A 22,438-nucleotide genomic window follows, 5' to 3' on the forward strand; every position below is an offset into this window, starting at 1 on the left:
GGTGTATGATCCAACAGAAACAGGAGTAGATTTTAGAGTGAGAGATACAGAGAGAAATACAGAGAGACAGAGAGCGAGGGATAGAGATGTGAGATACAGAGAAAGAGGAAAGAGCAGTCAACCAGTTTCCTCCTTACCTCTGCGTCTCCGTCCACTCTGCAGGGGGCTGGAAGTTGTTCAGTCCCTCCGTGGGGAAGTAGACCAGGACCTCTCCATCCTCCGTAATGGCATCTGGTACAGCAGCACTGGAGGCTTGGGATTAGGTTTAGCTCTTTACAAATTCCAAAGCAATAAAGGATTTTTAACTCATGTCCTTGCTTTCCTCATACAATAGTTTCTTCTCTCAAATCCAGCTGAAAGCTCAGTTTATTCTGTCTAGCATAAGGAGCTGAATTTGTCTGTGGTGTGGAAAATGTCAACCAAAAAGCTAGTGTAGACATACCGTAGACAGAGTAGATAAACAAATGGTCATCTCATTGTCACAAACTGGGATATACGGAGGCTGCCAGTCCTTCAGCTTGTGGTTTATGCAGATGGCCACTACCTCATCCCAGGGGACCTGCTGGAGGGACGGGCCCTCTTTCTCTTCCCAGTGGTTCTGGGCTGCAGCTGTGGAGCAGCGCACCCTCTCTAGGAGGTTCTCCAGGCGGGACATGAGATGGGGTTGGCTGTGGCACGACGTTGGGATCTGGTCGGATTACTGGAAGATGGAGGAGCAGCGGCCAGGAGGCTGGGGGTGGTGGTGAGGGGACGATGTAAACAGATGTCATTTTAGCAGTTTTAGTGCATAAAAATCACAAGTCAACAGAATCACACACGCACAACCACATGCGCGCACAACCTTTGTCACACATCCAAAGCAAACAACCTGTGTCAGTGGGCAGGGGCCCCAGCTGGGTATCTGCAGGCTGACGACTGTCTTCCGGAACCAGGCCAGGTGAGGCACTGTGTTCCGGGTCTCTGGAAGGGCGAACTCCCGGAGTCCGGGAGAAGCTGGAGAGCTCCTGGGAGGACACCAGGTCGGCCAGGAAGGCCAGCGCGGCGTTGTAGAGTGTGAGGACAGGCGCCGAGTGTTGGCACGCCAGCCCTGCCCCCGCTCGGTCCTGCCGGTGGCGGTAGAGGCAGGCGCTGATCTCGCGGCACAGGCCGGCCTCCACGAAGTGCACCAGGGTCTGAGAGGAGAGGAGGGAGGGTGCCGGGGTATGTGCAAAGAGCCAGCGCACTGCCCCTCTCACCTCAGAAGCAATTTAAAGTGTTTTCTTTTGATTCAAGAGAGTTCTCCCCACCTGCTCCGAGCACTCTATGTCCACTGGTGGTCTCTGTGATGTGGAAGAACGTGTGTGCTGATATCAGAGCGTCTTCAACCAACATCTTGAGCATCAGGTCTAACCAGAAGAGAAGAAAAGACAGGCAGAGTGTAGAGAGTTACAGATTTGATCATTAGACTTAATTCACAATATGCCATTGTGTCAGCGATCCCTGTAAGAGAATGCTGGTGATGTCCAGCCATGTGTGTGTGTGTGTGGTTGGGGTACCCCTAACCTTCCTCCAGTTTCTGTGTGTCGTGCGAGCCGGGCACCAATATGGCGAGGGGCAGCGGGCAGTCCCAGATATTTGCCTGCTGGAGTTGTTTGAGCTGGAGCAGAGCAGAGAGCAGGGGCACATCCTGGTCCTCGCTCCCTGGGCTGGGGGCAGGCAGCAGCAGCATCAGCAGGGCCCCCGTGCCCTGGAGCTCCTGGGTCTTCTCCATATTGGACAGGCTATCTTCACTCTAAAATGGGCTTACATGGGATTGGTGTATGCATCAGGATATAATCCGTCAGTGTAGAAATTAGTTATTCAACTAGTCACTAGTCATTGGGGGAAATGTTTTGGCAATGCTGTTTTTGCTCCCAACTTAATGCTGACGTGTACTTTGAGTCTTGTTTCCTGCATCCCTGAATCCATTAGTGATGCAGAGAATCCTTAGTGTCCCCTTCTGCTCCTTCTCTTTTTCTGTGACTATGAACTTTCACCTCCGCCAAGCTCTCTCCAGCCAGTCTGTCAAGATCCTGCAATAAGAACATAGAGAACACACATCATCAACACGCAAATCAAAGAGGTAAGAAGCTCTGGAAAGCATGAGAAACCAGCTGGTGAAAAATATGCAAAAGGCTTCCTCATTTGAACACACAGTACATGCTCTGCAAGATGGACTTTGTTGCCCCCCTGTGGTCATTGGCAGTATTCCATCTAAAATAGATTTTAGTATTCATCTGTAATTAATGATACAAGCAATTATAACAAGACAAATAAGTAGTCTATTTGGTTGTGGGGTTTTATTGTTATTAATGTAAATATTAATTTGCATTATTGTCGTTATTAAATAAATCATTGTTGCTAAGGGTTTTACATGTTTTTCATGGGAAAGCTTGGTGGAGCGATGGGTAACGATGCTTCGTGGGTGTCAGTTGTCTCATTCACATATATATTTTTCAAATTCTATTTTCATAAATTGTTACAAACTCTGTTTTGCATAATGCATGTAGATTTGTTTATAATATGACCACACTGGCTTAAATTACTCTAAATATATATTCTGTACTGTAACTTCACCATGCACAAAGTTACAGGTAGTCATTCCTGAACTTATTTAGGCTTGCCGTAACAAAGGGATTGAATACTTATTGACTCAAGACATTTCAGCTTTTCATTTTCTATTAATTTGTAAAAAAAAATTAAAAAAACATAATTCCACTTTCACATTATGTGTAGGCAGGCCAGTGACACATTAATACTTCTTAAATTCAGACTGTAACACAGCAAAATGTGGAAAAAGTCAAGGGGTGTGAATACTTTCTGAAGTCACTGTTACCTGCCTAAAAGTTACTAATTGGTAAATAGTAACACTGCTTTTTGGTCATTATTATGTAATCCCAATTATATGTACTATGTTACCACCCCTGGTGTGTGTGTGCACAAATGTGCGGCACCTTACTCATCAGTATATGTTAACAATATGACCACATTAATTTAAATAAATGGGTTTAAAATGGTTTATTTTTTACATTCTATACAGACTAATTGGCATATGAAGTATCTCATTCACATATATTTTTTTCAAATTCTATTTTCATAAATTGTTACAAACTCTGTTTTGCATAATGCATGTAGATTTGTTTATAATATGACCACACTGGCTTAATTTACTCTAAATATCTATTCTGTACTGCCTAATTTGCATATTACTTTTGAATGTAGTAAATTGTACTTTAATTTGAATAAACTCTGTGTTGTACTTCAGCCCTGAAAACAAAGCTGTCATCAAGGCACTTGTTGGCTGCTTTTCCTTCACTCTGCGGTCCAACTCATCCCAATTGGATGAGATCAGGTGATTGTGGAGGCCAGGTCATCTGATGCAGCACACTATGACTCTATACAGTCTCCTCTGAACAGATGATGTTGAGATGTGTCTGTTACTTGAATTCTGTGAAGCATTTATTTGGGCTCCAATCTGAGGTGCAGTGTGTGAGCAAGGAGGCCTACAAACCTGACTCAGTGACACCAGCTCTGTCAGGAGGAATGGGCCAATATTCACCCAACTTATTGTGGGAAGCTTGTGGAAGGCTACCCGAAACGTTTGACCCAAGTTAAACAATTGAAAGGCAATGTTAAAAAATACTAATTGCGTGTATGTGAACTTCTGACCCACTGGGAATGTGATGAAAGAAAGAAAATAGGAAATAAATCATTCTCTCTACTATTATTCTGACATTTCACATTTTTTAAATAAAGTAGTGATCCTAACTGACCTAAGACAGGGAATTTTTACCAGGATTAAATGTCAGGAATTGTGAAAAACTGTGTTTAACTGTATTTGGCTACGGTGTATGTAAACTTCCTACTTCAGCTGTATAAACTACCGGTTCTTTATTGGGAGGCATTAGGGCCGGGTATTTCAAACTTTTCTTGCCCAGGGACCAGCAACCCAGAGACCACCCCATCATGTTAGCCAAAAAAGTAACATCTTATCAGTTGAATGATAATGGCAAGTAGAAGTAATCAAATTTTTTTTTTTAAATGTTGAGATTTGGTAAACATTTATTATTTTGACCTAAACACAGTTCATTGGAAGAGGAAGTGTAAACTCTAGTATATTAGCTAGAAAATGTAGTGTACCTTGGCGGCATTGAGAAAATGTTGCTGCTGTAAAGCAAATTTTCAGCAATTCTATACATTTTTACATTGAGCTGAGAAAGCTTTGCTGTTTTGATGCAAATTTCCAGAAATGCTAGTTTGGCATTGAGCGGAGACAATTTTGCAGTTTTAAAGCCAATTGTCTGTAATTCTATGGCTAATGCTGTGTTCCTTTGCTCAATTTTTTTTTGAAAAGCTTCTTTTCACTTTTATTTGATTGTTAGTTCCCAAAAGATAGCATTCTAAAAAATAGAGTTCAATATCTTTTCTGCATGCTTTCAATCTGGTTTTGTTTGTTTAGAAACAATTTTTTTGCTTCTCCATCCCGAAAATTATCACTTAAGATGGACCGCCTAAGAATTGCTCTATACAGAAAAAACCCTGTAATTAGCTCCAATTACTAATTTCCTCCAGGGATAGTTTGAGATTTTGGCATGAGGCCATTTGTCTACATTCCCCAGAGTTGGCTGAACAGCGACAGCTATTTTTGTAGACGTCGTAATTTCGCTAACGCTAGATAGCGTTGGCTCATGAAACTACCTCCAATTTCCTTCATACTAGACGCAGACATAAAAATGGTATCCACTATGATATTCTGTTGCAGCCAGCGATATTCTTAAAATATTCACCCCCCCCCCCCCAAAATCAAAATATTGTTCCTCCCCCAAAAAAATATACAAAATGTGCAGACCCCAGTTTGAAAACCCCTACACTAGGAAACCCCTAGGATTGTAAGCTTATAAAAGACAAGCGACTTTGTTTAGCTTGTTAAGATTTATAAAACATGAAAACAGCAAAAAAGTAAATCATTGAAAGAAATTGGAAACTTCCTTTATCACACCCAACTCAAATGAACAGACTTGAAACAAATACAAGCAGAATTGGCAAATCCATGCCACAAAATAAATAAATATTGCACCACGTTTCGCAGCATACAGTGCATTCGGAAAGTATTCAGATCTCTTCCCCTTTTCCACATTTTGTTACAGCCTTATTCTAAAATGGATGAAAAATACAAATCCTCAATCGACACAATACCCCATAATGACAAAGCAAAAACAGGTTTAGAATTTTTCGCTAATTAAATACCCTATTTTCCATAAGCATTTTGCTATGAGACCCAAAATTGAGCTCAGGTACATCCTGTTTTCACTGATCATCCTTGATGTTTATACCAGTTGGAGTCCACCTACGGTAAATTCAATTGATTGGACATGATTTGGAAAGTCACACATGTCTATATAAGGTCCCACAGTTGACAGTGCATATCAGAGCAAAAACCAAGCCATGAGGTTGAAGGATTGTGTCGAGACACAGATCTGGGGAAGTGTACCAAAACATTTCTGCAGCATTCAAGGTCCCCACCAACCACCAAGATTCTTCCTAGAGCTGGCCACCCAGCCAAACTGAGCAATTGCGGGAGAAGGGCCTTGGTCAGAGAGGTGATCAAGAACCCGATGGTCACTCTGACAGAGCTCTAGAGTTCCTCTGTGGATGGGAGAACCTTCCAGAAGAACAACCATCTCTGCAGCATACCAATCAGGCCTTTATGATAAGAGTGGCCAGACGGAAGCCACTCCTCAGTAAAAAAGCATATGACAGCCCGCTTGGAGTTTGCCAAAGGGCATCTAAAGGACTCTCAGACCATGAGAAACAAGATTCTCTGGTCCGATGAAACCAAGATTGAACTCTTTGGCCTAAATGCCAAGCTTCACATCTGGAGGAAACTTGGAACAATCCCTACAGTGAAGCATGGTGGTGGCGGCATCATGCTGTGGGGATATTTTTCAGCTGCAGGGACTGTGAGACTAGTCAGGATCGAGGGAAAGATGAACGGCGCAAAGTACAGAGATCCTTGATGAAAACCTGCTCCAGAGCTCTCAGGACCTCAGACGAAGGTTCACCTTCCAACAAGAAAACGACCCTAAGCACACAGCCAAGACAACGCAAGAGTGGCTTTGGGGAAAGTCTCTGAATGTCCTTGACCACTCAAGGACATTCAGAGACTTTCCCCAAAGCCACTCTTGCGAAAAGCCACCATGCTTCCCAGCCAGAGCCCGGACGTGAACCCGATTTTACATTTCTAAAATCCTGATTTTGCTGGTCATTATGGGTTATTGTGTGTTTAGATTGATGAGGGAAAAAGACAATTGAATTCATTTTAGAATAAGGCTGTAACAAAATGTGGAAAAGTCAAGGTGTCAATACTTTCCAAATGCACTGTATAGAACAAAAAAGTACACCCTCCTTACCCTCAACTATATTTTAGAATACATTTTAAATTATATTGGAAATAAAAAGTAAAAACCATACAATCAAAGGAGCACCAGCATCAAGCATCTGACACTTACTATTTAATTTCTTAAATGCATGACAGTTAATATCATGTGTGCCAAGAAAAACTGTATTACAACAACAAATTCAACAAATCATAGAAAATTAAATAAAGAAGTCTGAAAAGTTCAGGGCTAATATCTCTCAGGGTTTAATAAACAAAGAACAGTCAGCTCTTTTCTTTCTTTTGAGAGCGCTGTCTCTCATTTCTGACCAGACCTGGAGAGAAGGACGTTGGCTGTGTGTGCTGACATCTGAGCCTGCCTTCACGACAGAAGCTACCATGGTCTGTTGTTTTGTTTTAAAAAAGGACAAATCGCCTCAAGACAAAAATGTGGACGGTGATCAGTAGTACTGTAGAAAGGTTCTCCTTCATCCCAAACCCGACCCATCTGTTGGGGAGAGCTCAGTGCGTGTTGGTTGGTGTGTGACTGATGACAGACTGGTGGCTCAGAGGGGCTGCAGGACAGTCCTCCCTGCCTCAGAGGCTCCTCCACTGGCCCCTGTCCTTTCCAACTCAGACAGCTCCTCAAACACATCCCTGAGGAGAGGGTACACACACAGCAGTCAGTCAAGGCACGGCTCACTGAAACAAATCCACACCCCTTACAGTGGGTTCCAGTGCATAATATGATACACACATAACATTAAGTTCCCTACAATCTCTCCCACCATAGGTGAATGTACAACTTTAGTTTTATTAATGTCCTGATATTAAAACCCCACAGCAAACTTCTAGTTACCAGAGTTTCACTTTGCTACTTTCTTTTTTTCTGACAAAATAGAAAGAAATTTCAACAAATAATATTTTCTTATAGCATGAAAGAGGGGAGATTGTGTTCCAGCTTCTGCTCAGAGTTGCCAATCATATGGACAACCCTGCTTACTAGAGCTGGGTCTCTCTCAGCCTCCACTGCATTATACTCAGTCACTCACAGACTGGTATAGGGCATATAGCGGGAGGCGGGTGGTTTTTCCCTTACCATAAAAGAACAGGGTTGAGATCAGTAGGGGACACTGTAGAAAAACGTTTTGCAACTGAAAATGAAAATCTGCTTTCTTATTGGACAAATTTCACATTGTTTCCCTGAACATAACCCAGCACACAACTGAAGCTGTTAGAGGGAGACTAACTTGTGCATGTAGAAAAAGATGTATCCGCTGCAGTCGCGGTCTCTCTGCACCGAGGCCTCTTGCGTGCGCGACACATCCAGGTCGTTGTAGGTCAGCCACGACTGCTTCTTCATGTCGTACACGTCGCTGATGTAATGGCCTGAGGGTCCAGAGATAGAATTACAGGTTAATATTAGACAACAAATATACAGTGTCTTGGCTTCTCGTGGTATCGTCCTCATTTTACATTTATGCGTTACATTTAATTTTTTTAACAGATTGATAATCTGTGGCTCCTGCTACACAGTAGTGTGTTATGAGATGTACAGATATCAGTCGTTACCAAAAACAAATCATAACATTCACATCTCTTGCACTCATTTCTGGTAACCACAAATAACGGTGTATCTCGTAGCATGGCAATATACTGTATCTTAGCAGACTGTGGTCTATAGGCAGGGCAGTGCTTACCAGAGGAGGAGCTGCTCCCGATGTGACTGACTACACTGATCAGCCGAAACGAGTTGGCCAAGTCTCCGCTCTGGGAACAAGAAAGGAAGGTGTTCAGCTGGGCCGTTTCTCCCTACTTAATCTTAGACACCCAGAATTAAAAATGGTGCGTAGTTGTGCCAGATGCTTTATTGAGTTATTGGGGGACATATTAGAAAAGACACTAACAAGACTAGAAAAGACACTAACAACACTAGAAAAGCATCCACTAATCTTGGGCGATATACCGTATACCTGGGTATTTTGAAACACCGACGGTATGATTTTAAATACCTTCACAAAAATGTTTTACACTAATAACAATGATATTATTCACAAAAATTAAATTGAGCCAGTCACATGGTATCTTTATTTACAAAGAGCACATGGAGCAAACGTGAGATCCACTGTTGACCATCACAAGAGTTGTTTTTGCCAGCTAAATAACCTTATTACTAACTAACTATACATTCAAAAACACTTTCTTCAGCTCAGGGCTCCAGCTTTACATTTGGTTCGCTAGCTATAGGTGGCTAGCTTGCAAGATCAAGCTGCTTGGTGACAGCAGACACAATCCCCTCCTGGTTCAAGTGTGAGTAGCCTTTTGATATAGTTGTATAACTTTATGAGCTGGGTTCTCTGTCCTTGCATTTAATTTGTTTGCGTGTGCTTGTTAGCATTTAGCTTGTGTCAATTATTTGCTATGGAATTTGCTATGCTTTTGTTAGCAAAAAAAATTACAAAATATTTGGAAATAAATATCGGCCCTTGCATGCCGTAATACCACATACCCTGGTATGGTACAGGAACGGTATTAAGGTATGAAAATCTGGATACGACCCAACCCCATTCTCCAGACCCTTAAAACGGAAACTCAGCCAGTTTCAGGCAAGTCTATGGGCTAAATGTCCCCTCTCCTTCCGAAATTCAAAAAAAGTGGTGCACCTGCGAAATTGTGATTTGTTCAAAAGATCAGTGACGAAAAATCTGGTACAAGAACATCCACAGAAAAGGTGTCATTCTACATATACAGCTGAAGTTGGAAGTTTACATACACCGTATTCAAATACATTTAAACTCAGTTTCACAATTCCTGACATTTAATCCTAGTAAAAATTCCCCGTCTTGCGTCAGTTAGGACCACCACTTTATTTTAAGAATGTGAAACGTCAGAATAATAGTAGAGAGAATGATTTCTTTCTGCTTTTATTTCATTCATCAGATTCCCAGTGGGTCAGAAGTACACATACACTCAATTAGTATTTGGTAGCATTGCCTTTAAATTGTTTAACTTGGGTCAAACGTTTCGGGTAGCCTTCCACAAGCTTCCCACAATAAGTTGGGTGAATTTTGCCCCATTCCTCCTGACAGAGCTGGTGTAACTGAGTCAGGTTTGTAGGCCTCCATGCACACACACACTTTTTCAGTTCTGCCCACAAATATTCGATAGGAATGAGGTCAGGGTTTGTGATGGCCACTCCAATACCTTGACTTTGTTGTCCTTAAGCCATTTTGCCACAACTTTGGAAGTATGCTTGGGGTCATTGTCCATTTGGAAGACCCATTTGCGACCAAGCTTTAACTTCCTTACTGATGTCTTGAGATGTTGCTTCCACATAATTCTCCTCCCTCATGATGCTATCTATTTTGTGAAATGCACCAGTCCCCCCTGCAGCAAAGCATCCCAACATAATGCTGCCACCCCAGTGCTTCACGGTTGGGATGGTGTTCTTCAGCTTGCAAGCTTCCCCCAAACATAACGATGGTCATTATGGCAAAACAGTTCTATTTTTGTTTCATCAGACATTTCTCCAAAAAGTACGAACTTTGTCCCCATGCAAACCGTAGTCTGGCTTTTTTATGGCGATTTTGGAGCAGTGGCTTCTTCCTTGCTGAGCGGCCTTTCAGGTCATGTCGATATAGGACTATATCAATAGATGCTTTTGTACCCGTTTCCTCCAGCATCTTCACAAGGTCCTTGGCTGTTGTTCTGGGATTGATTTGCACTTTTACGCACCAAAGTACGTTCATCTCTAGGAGACAGAACGCGTCTTCTTCCTGAGCGGTATGACGACTGCGTGGTCCCATGGTGTTTATACTTGTGTACTATTGTTTGTACAGATGAATGTGGTACCTTCAGCCGTTTGGAAATTGCTCCCAAGGATGAAACAGACTTGTGAAGGTCTTGGCTGATTTCTTTCGATTTTCCCGTGATGTCAAGCAAAGAGGCACTGAGTTTGAAGGTAGGCCTTGAAATACATCCACAGGTACACCGCCATTTGACTCAAATGATGTCAATTAGCCTATCAGAAGCTTCAAAAGCAATGACATCAGTTTCTGGTATTTTCCAAGCTGTTTAAAGGCACAGTCAACTTAGTGTATGTCAACTTCTGACCCACTGGAATTGTGAAATTTAGTGAAATTTATGCAGTTGATAAATGACACTAACCTGGTGAAGGTTAGTGTGAGGGAGAAAAGTAGGAGGGAGACTTCGTACCTCAGCATTTCTCTTCAGATCCTCGGTCTCTGCTTCGCTGTACTCCATATCCAGCACCTCCTCGTTCCCAGAGTCCTCGTCTGAACACAGCAGCTCCGGCAACAAATTGTTGAACTCTGGGAGGGCGGAGAAAAACGAGGCAGGATCAAGACATGTAAAAATGTGCAAACAGACACACACACTTCTTTACTTTAGTGAAGCTGCGTATTGGCATTAAAAGGGGAAGCAGTGTCTATGCTGTACCTTGCAGGCTGAGCTCTGTGGCTTTCTTCAGGTCGTCGTCCTCCCTCATCTCTTGGGCTTCCTGTAGGAGAAACCACATGTTGCAAAGGTCAGGTTTTCATCGTGGTGATGCAATAACCAGCTGTCCTGTCCGGCTCTATCAAACGTTCACATAGGTAACATTGGCCCTATATATATATATATATATTTTTTTTTTAAACCAGGTAGGCTAGTTGAGAACAAGTTCTCATTTACAACTGCGACCTGGCCAAGATAAAGCAAAGCAGTGCGACAGAGTTACACATGCAATAAACAAGCGTACAGTCAATATCTCAATATAAAAAAAGAAAGTCTATATACAGTGTGTGCAAATGGCGTGAGGTGGTAAGACAATAAATAAGCCATAGCAGCGAGGTAATTACAATTTAGCAGATTAACACTGGAGTGATAAATGAACAGATGATGATTTGCAAATAGAAATACTGGTGTGCAAAAGAGCAGAAAAGTAAATAAAAACAATATGGGGATGAGGTAGGTAGATTGGGCTGGCTATTTATAGATGGACTATGTACAGCTGCAGCAATCAGTTAGCTGCTCAGATAGCTGATGTTTAAAGTTGGTGAGGGAAATATAAGTCTCCAGCTTTAGCGATTTTTGCAATTCGTTCCCGTCACTGGCAGCAGAGAACTGGAAGGACAGGCTTTGGGGATGACCAGTGAGATATACCTGCTGGAGCACGTGCTAGTGACGGTGGGTCTGAGCTCAAGACAGATTTCTGTTTTCTTGTGGAGCTCAAAAACATTACAGAAGCGGAAGGAGGATTAGCCTACATTACAAAAACTGTGAACCACCAACATCAGGTTTCTCCTACAGCAAAATGTCCAATGGTAGAGCTGTATAGGGGGTCTCTCTCTAATGTCCTAGTGTGTGTGGAGTCTTACATGCTCCTGCAGGCTCTGGGCCAGGGCTAGCTGCAGCTCCTGCTCCTCCCTCTCCTGCTCCAGGCCATACTGCTGCACCCAGTCCAGATCCCCCTGCACCCCCTCGGGGGTCTGGTTCTCCTTGTTTTCGTCCATGGTCAGGTCCAGGGAGTCCAGCACGTCTACACACACACACACACACACACAGATACACACTCCGTTTAGCATGGGTTGGTAAAACACATTTAAAAACCAGAGGCTTCTGCATGCGTTTTGTATAATTCAAGTCTATCGTCTTAAAATAGCATAGTTCAATGAAATGAATGGGCATCTAGTAAGGTACTACAGGGAGCTGTTTTGGTGTGTAGTCTCAAAAAATAATTTTAGTGAACCATTTAAGCCTACTCCTCCCTGTCCCTCCTGGCTGGTGTGTCTGTGTTTCTGAGATTGGTGGTTACCTGCAGACGGCTTAGTGTCCGTCTCCAGCAGGTCTGGGCGGTAGTTCATCTCCTGGGCGTCGGCGTCGCCGAAGCCCGTGTCAGGGCTGCTGGTTGGCTCGTCCTCAGGGGCATGGCAGGAGAACCCAGCGTCGTGGCGACTCATCTCCAGCACCGCCGCCAGCATTTCCTCATCGCTGATGCTGTTGAAGTCTGACGCATCTGGGTGGTGGACAGCTCGCTGGACCTAAACACACAGCCAGAGCTCATCATGTCACACACTAAACACAGTGTTCTTTCAACCTGGCCCCGCATGTGTCAGCGGTTAGGGTGTAGTAATGTATATCCCCCCCGATCCCTCTGGTGCCCTAACCTCATCTGCTCTGTCATCGGGCAGACAGTCGCTGAGGCGGCGCTTACGGCTCACCACCTTCCGGCTCAGCTCCTCCTCGCTGTCAGAGTCCACCAGCATAGTGCTGGAGCTGCCCCCTGCCTTCAGAGACACTTTCCTGGTGGAAGGAAATGAAAACAGTAGTTAGAAGAACCAAAACATCCACACTTTTGTGCCACATCATGGAAACACTGGACACGATTGGCCTTCCTGGGTTGGAGGTAAAAAGTGTGTGTTAGTGATTCCATGTTGTTAGAGACTGGCTTACCGAAGTAGTGAGGAGGAGTTCACCGACTGGGAGGCCTTCAGTGTTCGTGGCCTGTACAACAAAACCAAAGAGCGTGGTAGGTAAAAAAAAAAATATATAATATTCACCTGCTGTGATCAACGTTATTTGGACATTTAAGACCCGTCTGTGTGGTGACATCCAAAGAAAATGTCAAATAGTTGGGACAATGATCACTGTCTCCAAGTGTGCTTGTGGGAGGGGTGTTTCTTACATGGCGGCGTTTGCGCTCCAGCCGAGACTGAGGGGGGGGCGCGTGGCGTCCGTGCAGTGGGACAGCAGCGTGAGGTAGCGGGGGATCATCACCTGCTGGCCTAGCTTACTGTTCAGTGACAGCTGGGCGTTGAAGCTGTAGCGCTTCAGGTGCAGAATCAGAACTCTGCGTGAGGGAAAGGATAGAAAGCGATGTAGGGTTATCTGAAGAAGCCCATACCTCTTCCTTATTCACTTTGGTCATGGCAATGGCCCAAATGGCACCCGATTCCCGTGCACTATATAGGGAATAGGCTGCAATGTCAATTAAGACACAACCCAGGTGAATGATCAGCTTAGTATGGAGTTGGTGTTCTTAACACCAGGGCTAAAGATCCCCGCTGTCGACAAATGGGAGTATGTTACGAATCCCTTTGGCCCGACAGTCTAGGGGGGATGGTAACGAGACCTGTAACATAACTCATGCAAAGTATAATAGTGAAAACGTAACAGTGAGAACGAAAAACCACAGACAACTAAATTACCGTCAAACACTCATGGTTTATTTGCTAAACACATGGTAAAAGGGGGGGCAGGAAAAGGTGCTGAGCTGGACCCAAGGAAAGAAACAAATATCCAAAAACACCCCTGAACTAGACTAGCCTACTTCAATAAAGCTAACTAACTAACCAAAAATACAGGGGGTGGTCCGCCCAGTTCTAACTAGTGTTCTTAGACAAAGTATTCCTATGGGTAGTGTATGCCCATGGGCGACTTATCTTGGTACCCCCTTCTCCCACCATCAAACAAAGAGTCAAACACCATAACAAAAACAATACTCACAGGGTAACGGACAAAGTGACATGTAGTTGCAAAAACAAGAGATCTACAGAGAGATTGCGCTCCAGAGAGAACAACTGAATGGGTTTTTAAACCAAGGGAAAGGGGTTGTGATTGGGTAATGGAAACAGTAGGTGTGACTGATTGGGGAATGATTATTTCCACCTGTGAGGGGAGAAGGAGAGAAAAGAAATACACACACAGGATACACACACATACAGGATACACACACACACAGGATACCTGTATCCGTAACAGAGTACCTGGGGAGTCGGCTGAATTTATGAGTCACTGTCGCCACTTTCCCCTTGCACTTCTCACAGGAATACTCGATTTCCTCGATCTGGAATACACAGACAGACAATTTAACTCATCTACTTCATATTAGGATTTGAATACTATGTGGACTGTTTCATTGCCTTTAGTGGATATATAGATATATATATTTGGACAGGTGGTGGTTTGTGGGGACAGTGGGCACACACCCTGAAGAAGAGGTCCAGAGAGTCCTGGATGGACCGGAGAGGGATGGTCTTCTTCCTGCGAGGCAGGTCAATGGACAGGTCGTTGAACTGCTCCCGCTTGTTCACCACCTCGCCACAGCTGAAACCACACATAACAGCACAACCTTTGTTATGATTTGCCATTAATAACATGACATCCAGTGAGTCTTTAGGACAATTTCATATGCTTTGTAGAGGTAATATCACAAAAACTAAAAGGAATGGACTCAAGAAAATCTCTTGACGTATTTTTGTGTAACGGAGATCCATAATTTTATTTACTATCAGGGAAGAGACTTACCACCCAGGAATCCACAGTCTGAAAAGGGGGCAACTCACTTACTCTTTGCAGGTGATGGTGTGCTGCACCTCGAACTCCATGTTAACCACCACAGGGCAGGTGTAGATGCGCGAGGTGTCCACTTCCTCCCCGGGCCGGGCTGCGGCCGCCTGCTGGGGAGGCTCATCCCACGCGGCTGCTGGCGACTCGCTTTTCCAGCTCTTGTTCACTTTCTCCACGTCCTCCTTCAGCTGGTCCAGGCACTGGCTCAGAAACTCATGGGCATCCTATAGATAAGAGAGAGCGAGAGAATGAGGAAGCCACCATGTGAGCGAGTATACAGAGCCGCTTAAGAGTCTAAATGGTGGTGGTTGTGTTAATATTGTAGGTCTTACGTTCTGCATGTATCCGGAGAAGCGCTCGGCGGTGGAGGAGATGGCACTCTTCACTCTCCTCAGCAGGTCTTTTTTCACCTCGGGGCACGAGATGTCCTTCTTGGCCAGCAAGTGGGCAAAGCGTCTGTATGCACAGGGAGGAAGGGAGGGGGGGTTAGGGGTCCATAAGGGCGCAGGGCAGTTGCACAAGTCAGCTAAGCAGTTCATTTGGTAAATGACATGACTAAGCCACCAAAGCAGATTTTAAAAAGGTGCATCCCTTGGAAAAGTAGAAATACTTTGTGTTTAAGAAGAAACAAGGTGAGGACATTTGAAGAACTGATCAAACTAATGACAGTTTTCTGTATTCAGTTATGGGGTTAGCTGAAGAGGCTGACTGCTGAAGCACTAACAGCAGCCTACCTGAGCAGGGCGTTGGCTGGGATCTTCTTCCATGGGATTCCCTGCTTCAGCAAATCATTGGAGAATGATGGCAGGCTGAAAAGAGACTGGAGGATGGCGTTCATGTAACACGTGTTGCCCAGGTTGGAGAACCTGCAGCAAAGATGTTAAGAGGACATTTGAGTTCTACTCTATATCTGTACCACCACTAAAACCACTGGTGGTAAGAATACATGTTGTGACATGAAAGTGTCTGTACTGGCATACTCATAACAAGCATGAACAGTTACTATAAACTACTAACTTCTGGTAGTTAGGCAGCACTAAAACAGCCCCTCATTGACTATGGAGGTTAACTTCAGAATCACCACTATAACCCTGGGATATCTCCTTACCCTTGCAGTGGAGGCTGGGGCTGGGCCAGAGTGGACGGTCTCGGCTTGTTCCAGCCACCGTAGTCCAGAGTGGAGCGCACTTTCTTTAAGGGGGTTGAGTGATTGGGTAACATGAGACTTCTCTTAGCCGAGGGGGTCTGGGATGTAGTGGATGGCCTGTGGGGGGGGACAACAAATGTTGAGGAACTGAAGGTGTGGCAGCATCTTAAGAATACATTCTAATGAATCATGAACACCAATGGAACAACCTGGTTAAATAAAAGGTTAAAAAAAAAACGTTAAAAAACTTACCTGTCTAGAAAGGAGTGACTCGTGTAGTCTTTGGTCGCCGATCGGCTGCCGTAGAATGACGTGGGCTGAAATGGCGACTGGACCAGTGAAACTGTTGGCAAAGCCAGACAGTTATCAGACGTGTACATGACACTGCAACAAAATGTTCATACGGGGACAATAAAGTCAGTAAAGTCAAGTAAAGACAGGGCGTCTAGAGACGCCACTGTTCTAGTCTGGAGAAGGACATCCCACTTTGTATGTGTACCAGACTGACTGAGGGTCTTCACCTGAGCTACGGTTCTCCTCCGCCTGTTTCAGCTTGTCTTTGCAGCTCAGCAGAAATTTCCTGGAGGGGTCCGACGTGGACTTGTTGTTGCTGATATAAAGAAAGATTAAAGAAACAGTTTAAATTAAGTGGAGCACAATGTTTTCACTACCATTGCCCCTAATTTATTTCCCATGGTATAATAGTGTTCATATCCCAGTAAAGGTAGCAGTGTTCAGTGCATTCCTGGTCAATAACGGTCAGTGGACTACAGACATGACATTTAGGACAGCATGTCAATTCCTAAATTGACAGGAAGGGATGTGAAATCAACCCAAAACTTTGCTTGGTAGAGTAACATACTGCCTTTGTCATACCTGGATGAGTCATTCTCCTTGGGGTAGTCCTCAGTCAGGTCACAGTCAAAGATGTGGAGTCTCTTCCTCTTCTCATTCCTGAGGGGGAAAACACAGCATTAAGAGTGGTTACGAGACCAATAAATACAAAAAGACTAATGCCACTGTCAAGTGAAGAAATGTTCTCTCAGGGGAAAGGCTAGTGAGAGGGGAGGAGATTTGGGACAGAGGTTGTGTTGCAAAGTGGTCCTGTGACTCATGTGGTAGAGCATTGCGATTACAACGCCAAGAGTTGTGGGTTCGATTCCCGTTGGGGCCACACATGTAAAATGTATGCACGCATTACTAAGTCGCATTGGATAAAAGCGTCTGCTAAATGACATGCAGTGAGGTCCAACAGTGATTTTCTGGGGGGCTTGTTTTAGCTCTGTACTCCAGCACTTTGGATTTGAAATGTTGCAATGACTATGGAGGTTAAAGTTTAGACTGTCAGCTTTAATTTGAGGGTATTTTCATCAAGGGTTGGACCCGGTTCAGTGAGCTGAACAGACAACCGGAAAATAACATTTGTTAAGGAACAGAATAAGAACGAAAGTGATCTATACTTATCTATACGTTATTTTAAAAGCATGGGAACCAGTTAATAACATTCTGTTACATCATTTTCCCCCCAGTCCCACAAAAAAACACAACAAAGCCCTCCCTCTGTTAATCAGAAACTTCTTCCATTGTCTGCCAGCCAGCTGACAATCTGTAGCCTACCGATATTACAAGCGTGATTCAGAAGATAAATCTCTCTCCCTTTCATGAGAAGAATGGATAAACTTTTTTTTAATGCTAGTTAGGGATACTATAGTTATCACCTTTCACGTTGGATTCATTAAACTACAAAAAAGTTAAATGCGTTTTTAATTCTGGTGCCACTCTGCACACACAAGCTTGTCAGCTAGCTAGCTTCTCTGGTCCAACGCTAAGCCAACTCTGAAGTTCAAAAACATTCAAAGTGCCTCCATAGAAGCCACTCCTCCGTAGGAATAATTCTGTGGGCCTAATTTAAACAATGTATATGTCATCACAAGATGCCCAGTGCTTCAAGCCAAACCTCCTCCACCCTCTCTCCCACCGGCAAAATTTTCGTTGCCCTACACTTTCCATCACGTATGTAAACAACTCACTGAGCTATAGCTTGCCCACTCCATAGCACGCTGCTCTGTCCACACCGCATGATTGGTGAAGTAATTTAATGTGGAGCTAAAAAAATGATATGATTTAATAGGTTTGAAAAGGAACAGAAAGAACTATATAAACCAGTACTTTTTTTGGTTCAAACCGGTTCGGAACAACCAGAACAAACTGTAAATGCATCCGACATATTTGTAGAGTATTATGTACAAAAACTGCTGTATTTTCTAAACGGCTCACCCGATATGGATGAACATACCCTCAAATTAAAGCTGACAGTCTGCACTTTAACCTCGGTCATTGTATCATTTCAGTTCTGGAGTACAAAACCAAAACAACAAAAAAGGTGTCGCTGTCCAAATACTTTTGGTCCTCACTCTGTGTGTATATACCATATTCATTAGACCAGTCCCTCCATTTTAAATCTGTGAGGGGGGAGAACGCGAGAGCACACGTCGGGAGAAGTCTGGAGAATCAGGACGGAGCCCGAGTGCTTTATCTACCTGGGTGGTGGGGGGGCGTGTGTCTGTAGGAGGGAATGACTACCTGTTCTCAGACAGCCCACTGCGGGCAGGTGTGGAGGTTACTCTGCTGGGGCTACCCAGGTGCTTGCGGGTCGTCGTCTCCTCCCGGTTGTCCACAATGGGTCGCCTGGGTGTTGTCTTGATACAGAGGCAGAGTTTAAGTAGATGAGCTTGTCAGAGGTACTTAGTGTGGTTTTAAATGACAGGTGTATACTAAACGCAATTATTTACCTGTCGTTCTCCAGGCGGACTAGTCTCATTCTTCACGGATCGATTCCCGAGCACACCAAAGCTGGCACTTCCCTGGGAGGTCTTTAGAACTACCAGAAAACAACACTTACTTTCCAGCAGAGGGACTGGTCCACAGTAAATCATGCTGCAACTTAAACAGCTTAAAAAAAAAATGTTTTAAAGACTTAATGATCTACAATTTCCAATAGAATGTTACCGGTTGATTTTCCATGTTTCAGCTTTTCAATGTATTCTTTCATTTTCTCAGCCACAACCGGGGGAACTCTCTCAAGGGTGACTATGCTGTCATCCTTCAGAGTCACCACAATTCGTCTCATAGTGTGTATGGGCTGCATCACGACATTATTCACATTATGGTTGAGCTGAAAGCATAGACATATATAATGAACATATACATTCAGACTGCCATAACAGACACAATTTCTCAGCTATTCAAGTCCAATGTAAGCATGCAATTTTGTTACGTGAAATGAGCACGTATGGGGGAAAACACTATTATACAATACCTGGAAACTTTTGGCTCCACCCCCGGCACTAAACTTCAACCACAGGTTGACTTTGTTATCCTTCTCAAGAACCTCAAAAGTCCCCTCTTTCCATCGAGTGGTGCCCACATCTATGCTGTTGTAGCGGATTTTGACAACAGCACCGCTGGAGAGTTTGGGCACTGCGACTGCCATTGGTGACTGTCAGGGTGGTGCTCTCCAAAATAACCTTAACGGAGGGGAAAAGTAGAAGGACATTCTTTAAATATATACAGTGGCAAGAAAAAGTATGTGAACCTTCTGGAATTACCTGGATTTCGGTATAAAATTGGTCATAATATTTGATCTGTTCTTCATCACAACAATAGGAAAAGTGTTTAACACAAATTGTATTTTTGTCTATATTGAATATATTTAAACATTCACAGAGTAGGCTGTAAAAAGTATGGGAACCCGTAGGCTAATGACTTCTCCAAAAGCAAATTGTCCAATCAATGAGACAAGATTGGAGATGTTGGTTAGAGCTGCCTTGCTCTATAAAAAACACGCACAAAATTTGAGTTTGCTATTCACAAGAAGCATTGCCTGATGTGAACCATGCCTCGAACAAAAGAGATCTGAAGACCTAATGTTACGAATTGTTGACTTGCATAAAGCTGGAAAGGGTTACAAAAGTATCTAAAAGCCTTGATGTTCATCATTCCATAAATGGTGAAAGTTCAGCACTGTCGCTACTCTCCCTAGGAGTGGCTGTCCTGCAAAGGTGACTGCAAGAGCACAGAGCAGAATGCTCAATGAGGTTAAGAAGAATCCTAGAGTGTCAGCTAAAGACTAACAAAAATCTCGGGAACATGCTAACATCTCTGTTGCCGAGTCTACGATACGTAAAACACTAAACAAGAATGGTGTTCATGGGAGGACACCACGGAAGAAGCCACCGCTGTCCAAAAAAAACATTGCTGCAAAAGAGCACCTGGATGTTCTGGATGGCAAAATATTCTGTGGACAGATGAAACTACAGTTGGGTTGTTTGGAAGGAAAACACAAGTTAAACATATCACCGACCATTTCGAATCCCACCATACCTTCTCCACTATGCAATCTGGTTTCCGAGCTGGTCATGGGTGCACCTCAGCCACGCTCAAAGTCCTAAACGATATCATAACCGCCATCGATAAAAGACAATACTGTGCAGCCGTCTTCATCGACCTGGCCAAGGCTTTCGACTCTGTCAATCACCGCATTCTTATCGGCAGACTCAATAGCCTTGGTTTCTCAAATGACTGCCTCGCCTGGTTCACCAACTACTTCTCCGATAGAGTTCATGTGTTTTTTTTGGTCATCTAAAATAACCCTAATTTATAAGACAGTTCTTATTTGATTAATGGTGGTCGGACCCATCTATGTGAATCTAGCCACAATAAGGATTAGCCACAATATTGGACTTTGCGGTTAGCCTTCAAAATAAAATGGTCATTGACAGTGATGCAAATTAATACAAATAGTAGAATTATGCCATAATTAAATAGATCATGCTAATCGAGGTTGGAATGTTATATAAATTCAACAAAAAGTGTTAATTTGACAAATGTTGAAATCACACTGGACGTATTAGACTTTCGAATAGCATTGAGGCACACTTATTTCATTGTACAGCCTTACCTGTGGATCAATGACATGGGGTATCAGTCTACTCAATGACACCCAGAGAACATTAGCGTCGTAGCTCTTATTGCGGGACTTTGAACCAACTGAATTGAGACACATTTATTGTCAACCTATGTATATTGAACACTATTCCAGAGGAAAAACAATACTGCACGGATGTTTCGAGTCTGATAACTCTGAGGAGGACGTTGGGAAAAAATATCTTGGGTATTGAGTAGACTGATACCCAATTTCATTGATCCCCAATCCTTAGGTAAAGATGTACAGTGCAATATGAATGTCAATACACACAATAGGCTGACTGGGGAGGTGATTTCACCGAGTAGACCCCATTTCATTGCTTCACATTCCAACCTTGTTTAACACTTTCTAAATATGGCATGATTCCACCAATTGTAATCTTCTGCATCACTTTCAAATAGGTACTTTTATTTTGAAGGAAAACTGCAAAATCCACTACTGTGCCTAATCCTTATTGTGGCTAGCTTCACAACACATAACCAGGTCCGGTCGAGCCTCACTAGCCAGATGAAGCTAGCTGGCTGCTTATAACATTAGCTTTGTGCAACAGGGTTAAATAGCTGGCTATTGATCTGAAGTTCAATAGGTGAACAACAAGTGGCTACCTAGCTAATACTTACAAGGATTCCTAAATCATTGCTAAAAATAATTTAAATGACTGCAGTTTCTATTGGTCATTGTTTTCAGGCTAGCTATGTACCAAGCTAAAGCTAGCTAGCTACCCCAGAAGTTGCGGTCAAACAAATAAATGTTTTATTACCAACGCAGTATTGTAAACACATCGTTCGTGGCCGGTGATTGCTTGTTCGCAGACTTTTTTGTACAGCTTTGACAGTGCTACAGATAGTGGTGGTGGCGCTTGGCTTGCACGTGCAAATTCACAACACACAACATTCTATAATACAACTGTTATTTGAAGTGTATCTTTTTTGACACGCAAAGACCCAAACTGCGTTCCATAGTAAAAGTTGAAGTCGGAAGGTTACACCTTAGTCAAATACATTTAAACTCAGTTTTTCCCAATTCCTGACATTTAATCCTAGTAAGAATTCCCTGTCTTAGGTCAGATAGGATCACCACTTTATTATAAGAATGTGAAAGTCAGAATAATAGAAGAGAGAATGATTTATTTCAGCGTTAATTTCTTTCATCATATTCCAAGTGGTTCAGAAGTTTACATACACTCAATTAGTATTTGGTAGCATTGCCTTTAAATTGTTTAACCTCTCTGGGGTAGGGGGCAGTATTTTGACATCTGGATGAAAAGCGTGCCCAAAGTAAACTGCCTGTTACTCAGTTTCTAAAACTGTTATCAGTAATGTTATACTCAAACATTATTTTATGGCAGGCGACACCCAGGGAACCTGAGGTTTGATTATAAATGTTGTTTGACTTGTTTGGAGAAGTTTATTGGTAACATTTGGGATTCATTTTGTATGCGTTTTAAAGGAGGGAAACCGGTCGATTATTGAATGAAGCGCACCAGCTAAACAGAGTTTATCGAACAAAAAGGACCATTTGTGATGTAGCTGGTACCTTTGAGTGCCAACAGAAAAAGAAC

At 43.3% G+C, this 22,438-nt stretch overlaps 2 protein-coding genes across 4 annotated transcripts in view; both read right to left on the reverse strand.

Moving 5' to 3' along the window:
- Positions 1-143: 143 nt before the first annotated feature.
- LOC139546982 (germinal-center associated nuclear protein-like) lies at positions 144-4,804 on the reverse strand. Its single transcript, XM_071355989.1, has 2 exons — positions 1,543-4,804; positions 144-1,385 (listed from the first exon to the last, which is right to left on the reverse strand). The coding sequence occupies exons 1-2, from the start codon at positions 1,748-1,750 to the stop codon at positions 1,237-1,239; spliced, it is 357 nt and encodes a 118-aa protein (XP_071212090.1). The 5' UTR covers positions 1,751-4,804; the 3' UTR covers positions 144-1,236.
- Positions 4,805-4,931: 127 nt separating this feature from the next.
- LOC139546981 (ubiquitin carboxyl-terminal hydrolase 37-like) overlaps positions 4,932-22,438 on the reverse strand; it is a 31,288-nt gene continuing 13,781 nt past the window's right edge. For all 3 annotated transcript variants that reach the window (XM_071355987.1, XM_071355988.1, XM_071355985.1), the window contains exons 2-24: positions 19,210-19,417; positions 18,900-19,065; positions 18,683-18,771; positions 18,474-18,589; positions 16,767-16,844; positions 16,412-16,500; positions 16,143-16,233; positions 15,852-16,007; positions 15,478-15,609; positions 15,076-15,199; positions 14,744-14,967; positions 14,383-14,500; positions 14,161-14,240; positions 13,080-13,244; positions 12,848-12,898; positions 12,562-12,697; positions 12,210-12,435; positions 11,773-11,933; positions 10,853-10,913; positions 10,610-10,725; positions 8,095-8,164; positions 7,645-7,783; positions 4,932-7,051 (exon numbers count right to left, since the gene is read on the reverse strand). In XM_071355987.1, coding sequence (XP_071212088.1) covers positions 6,961-7,051; positions 7,645-7,783; positions 8,095-8,164; positions 10,610-10,725; positions 10,853-10,913; positions 11,773-11,933; positions 12,210-12,435; positions 12,562-12,697; positions 12,848-12,898; positions 13,080-13,244; positions 14,161-14,240; positions 14,383-14,500; positions 14,744-14,967; positions 15,076-15,199; positions 15,478-15,609; positions 15,852-16,007; positions 16,143-16,233; positions 16,412-16,500; positions 16,767-16,844; positions 18,474-18,589; positions 18,683-18,771; positions 18,900-19,065; positions 19,210-19,383 — 2,853 coding nt within the window. In that variant the 5' untranslated portion in view covers positions 19,384-19,417 and the 3' untranslated portion in view covers positions 4,932-6,960. The remainder of the gene's footprint in view (positions 7,052-7,644; positions 7,784-8,094; positions 8,165-10,609; positions 10,726-10,852; positions 10,914-11,772; positions 11,934-12,209; positions 12,436-12,561; positions 12,698-12,847; positions 12,899-13,079; positions 13,245-14,160; positions 14,241-14,382; positions 14,501-14,743; positions 14,968-15,075; positions 15,200-15,477; positions 15,610-15,851; positions 16,008-16,142; positions 16,234-16,411; positions 16,501-16,766; positions 16,845-18,473; positions 18,590-18,682; positions 18,772-18,899; positions 19,066-19,209; positions 19,418-22,438) is intronic.

This window comes from Salvelinus alpinus, chromosome 20 (assembly GCF_045679555.1).
Source record: "Salvelinus alpinus chromosome 20, SLU_Salpinus.1, whole genome shotgun sequence".
Lineage (NCBI taxonomy): Eukaryota > Metazoa > Chordata > Actinopteri > Salmoniformes > Salmonidae > Salvelinus > Salvelinus alpinus.

Excerpts from the sequence above, each read along its gene's own strand:
- LOC139546982 (XM_071355989.1), bottom strand. The coding sequence starts at position 1,750 with ATGGAGAAGACCCAGGAGCTCCAGGGCACGGGGGCCCTGCTGATGCTG. Across the intron at positions 1,386-1,542 it reads CACACAGAAACTGGAGGAAG|ACCTGATGCTCAAGATGTTG; the intron begins GTTAGGGGTACC and ends TCTTCTGGTTAG.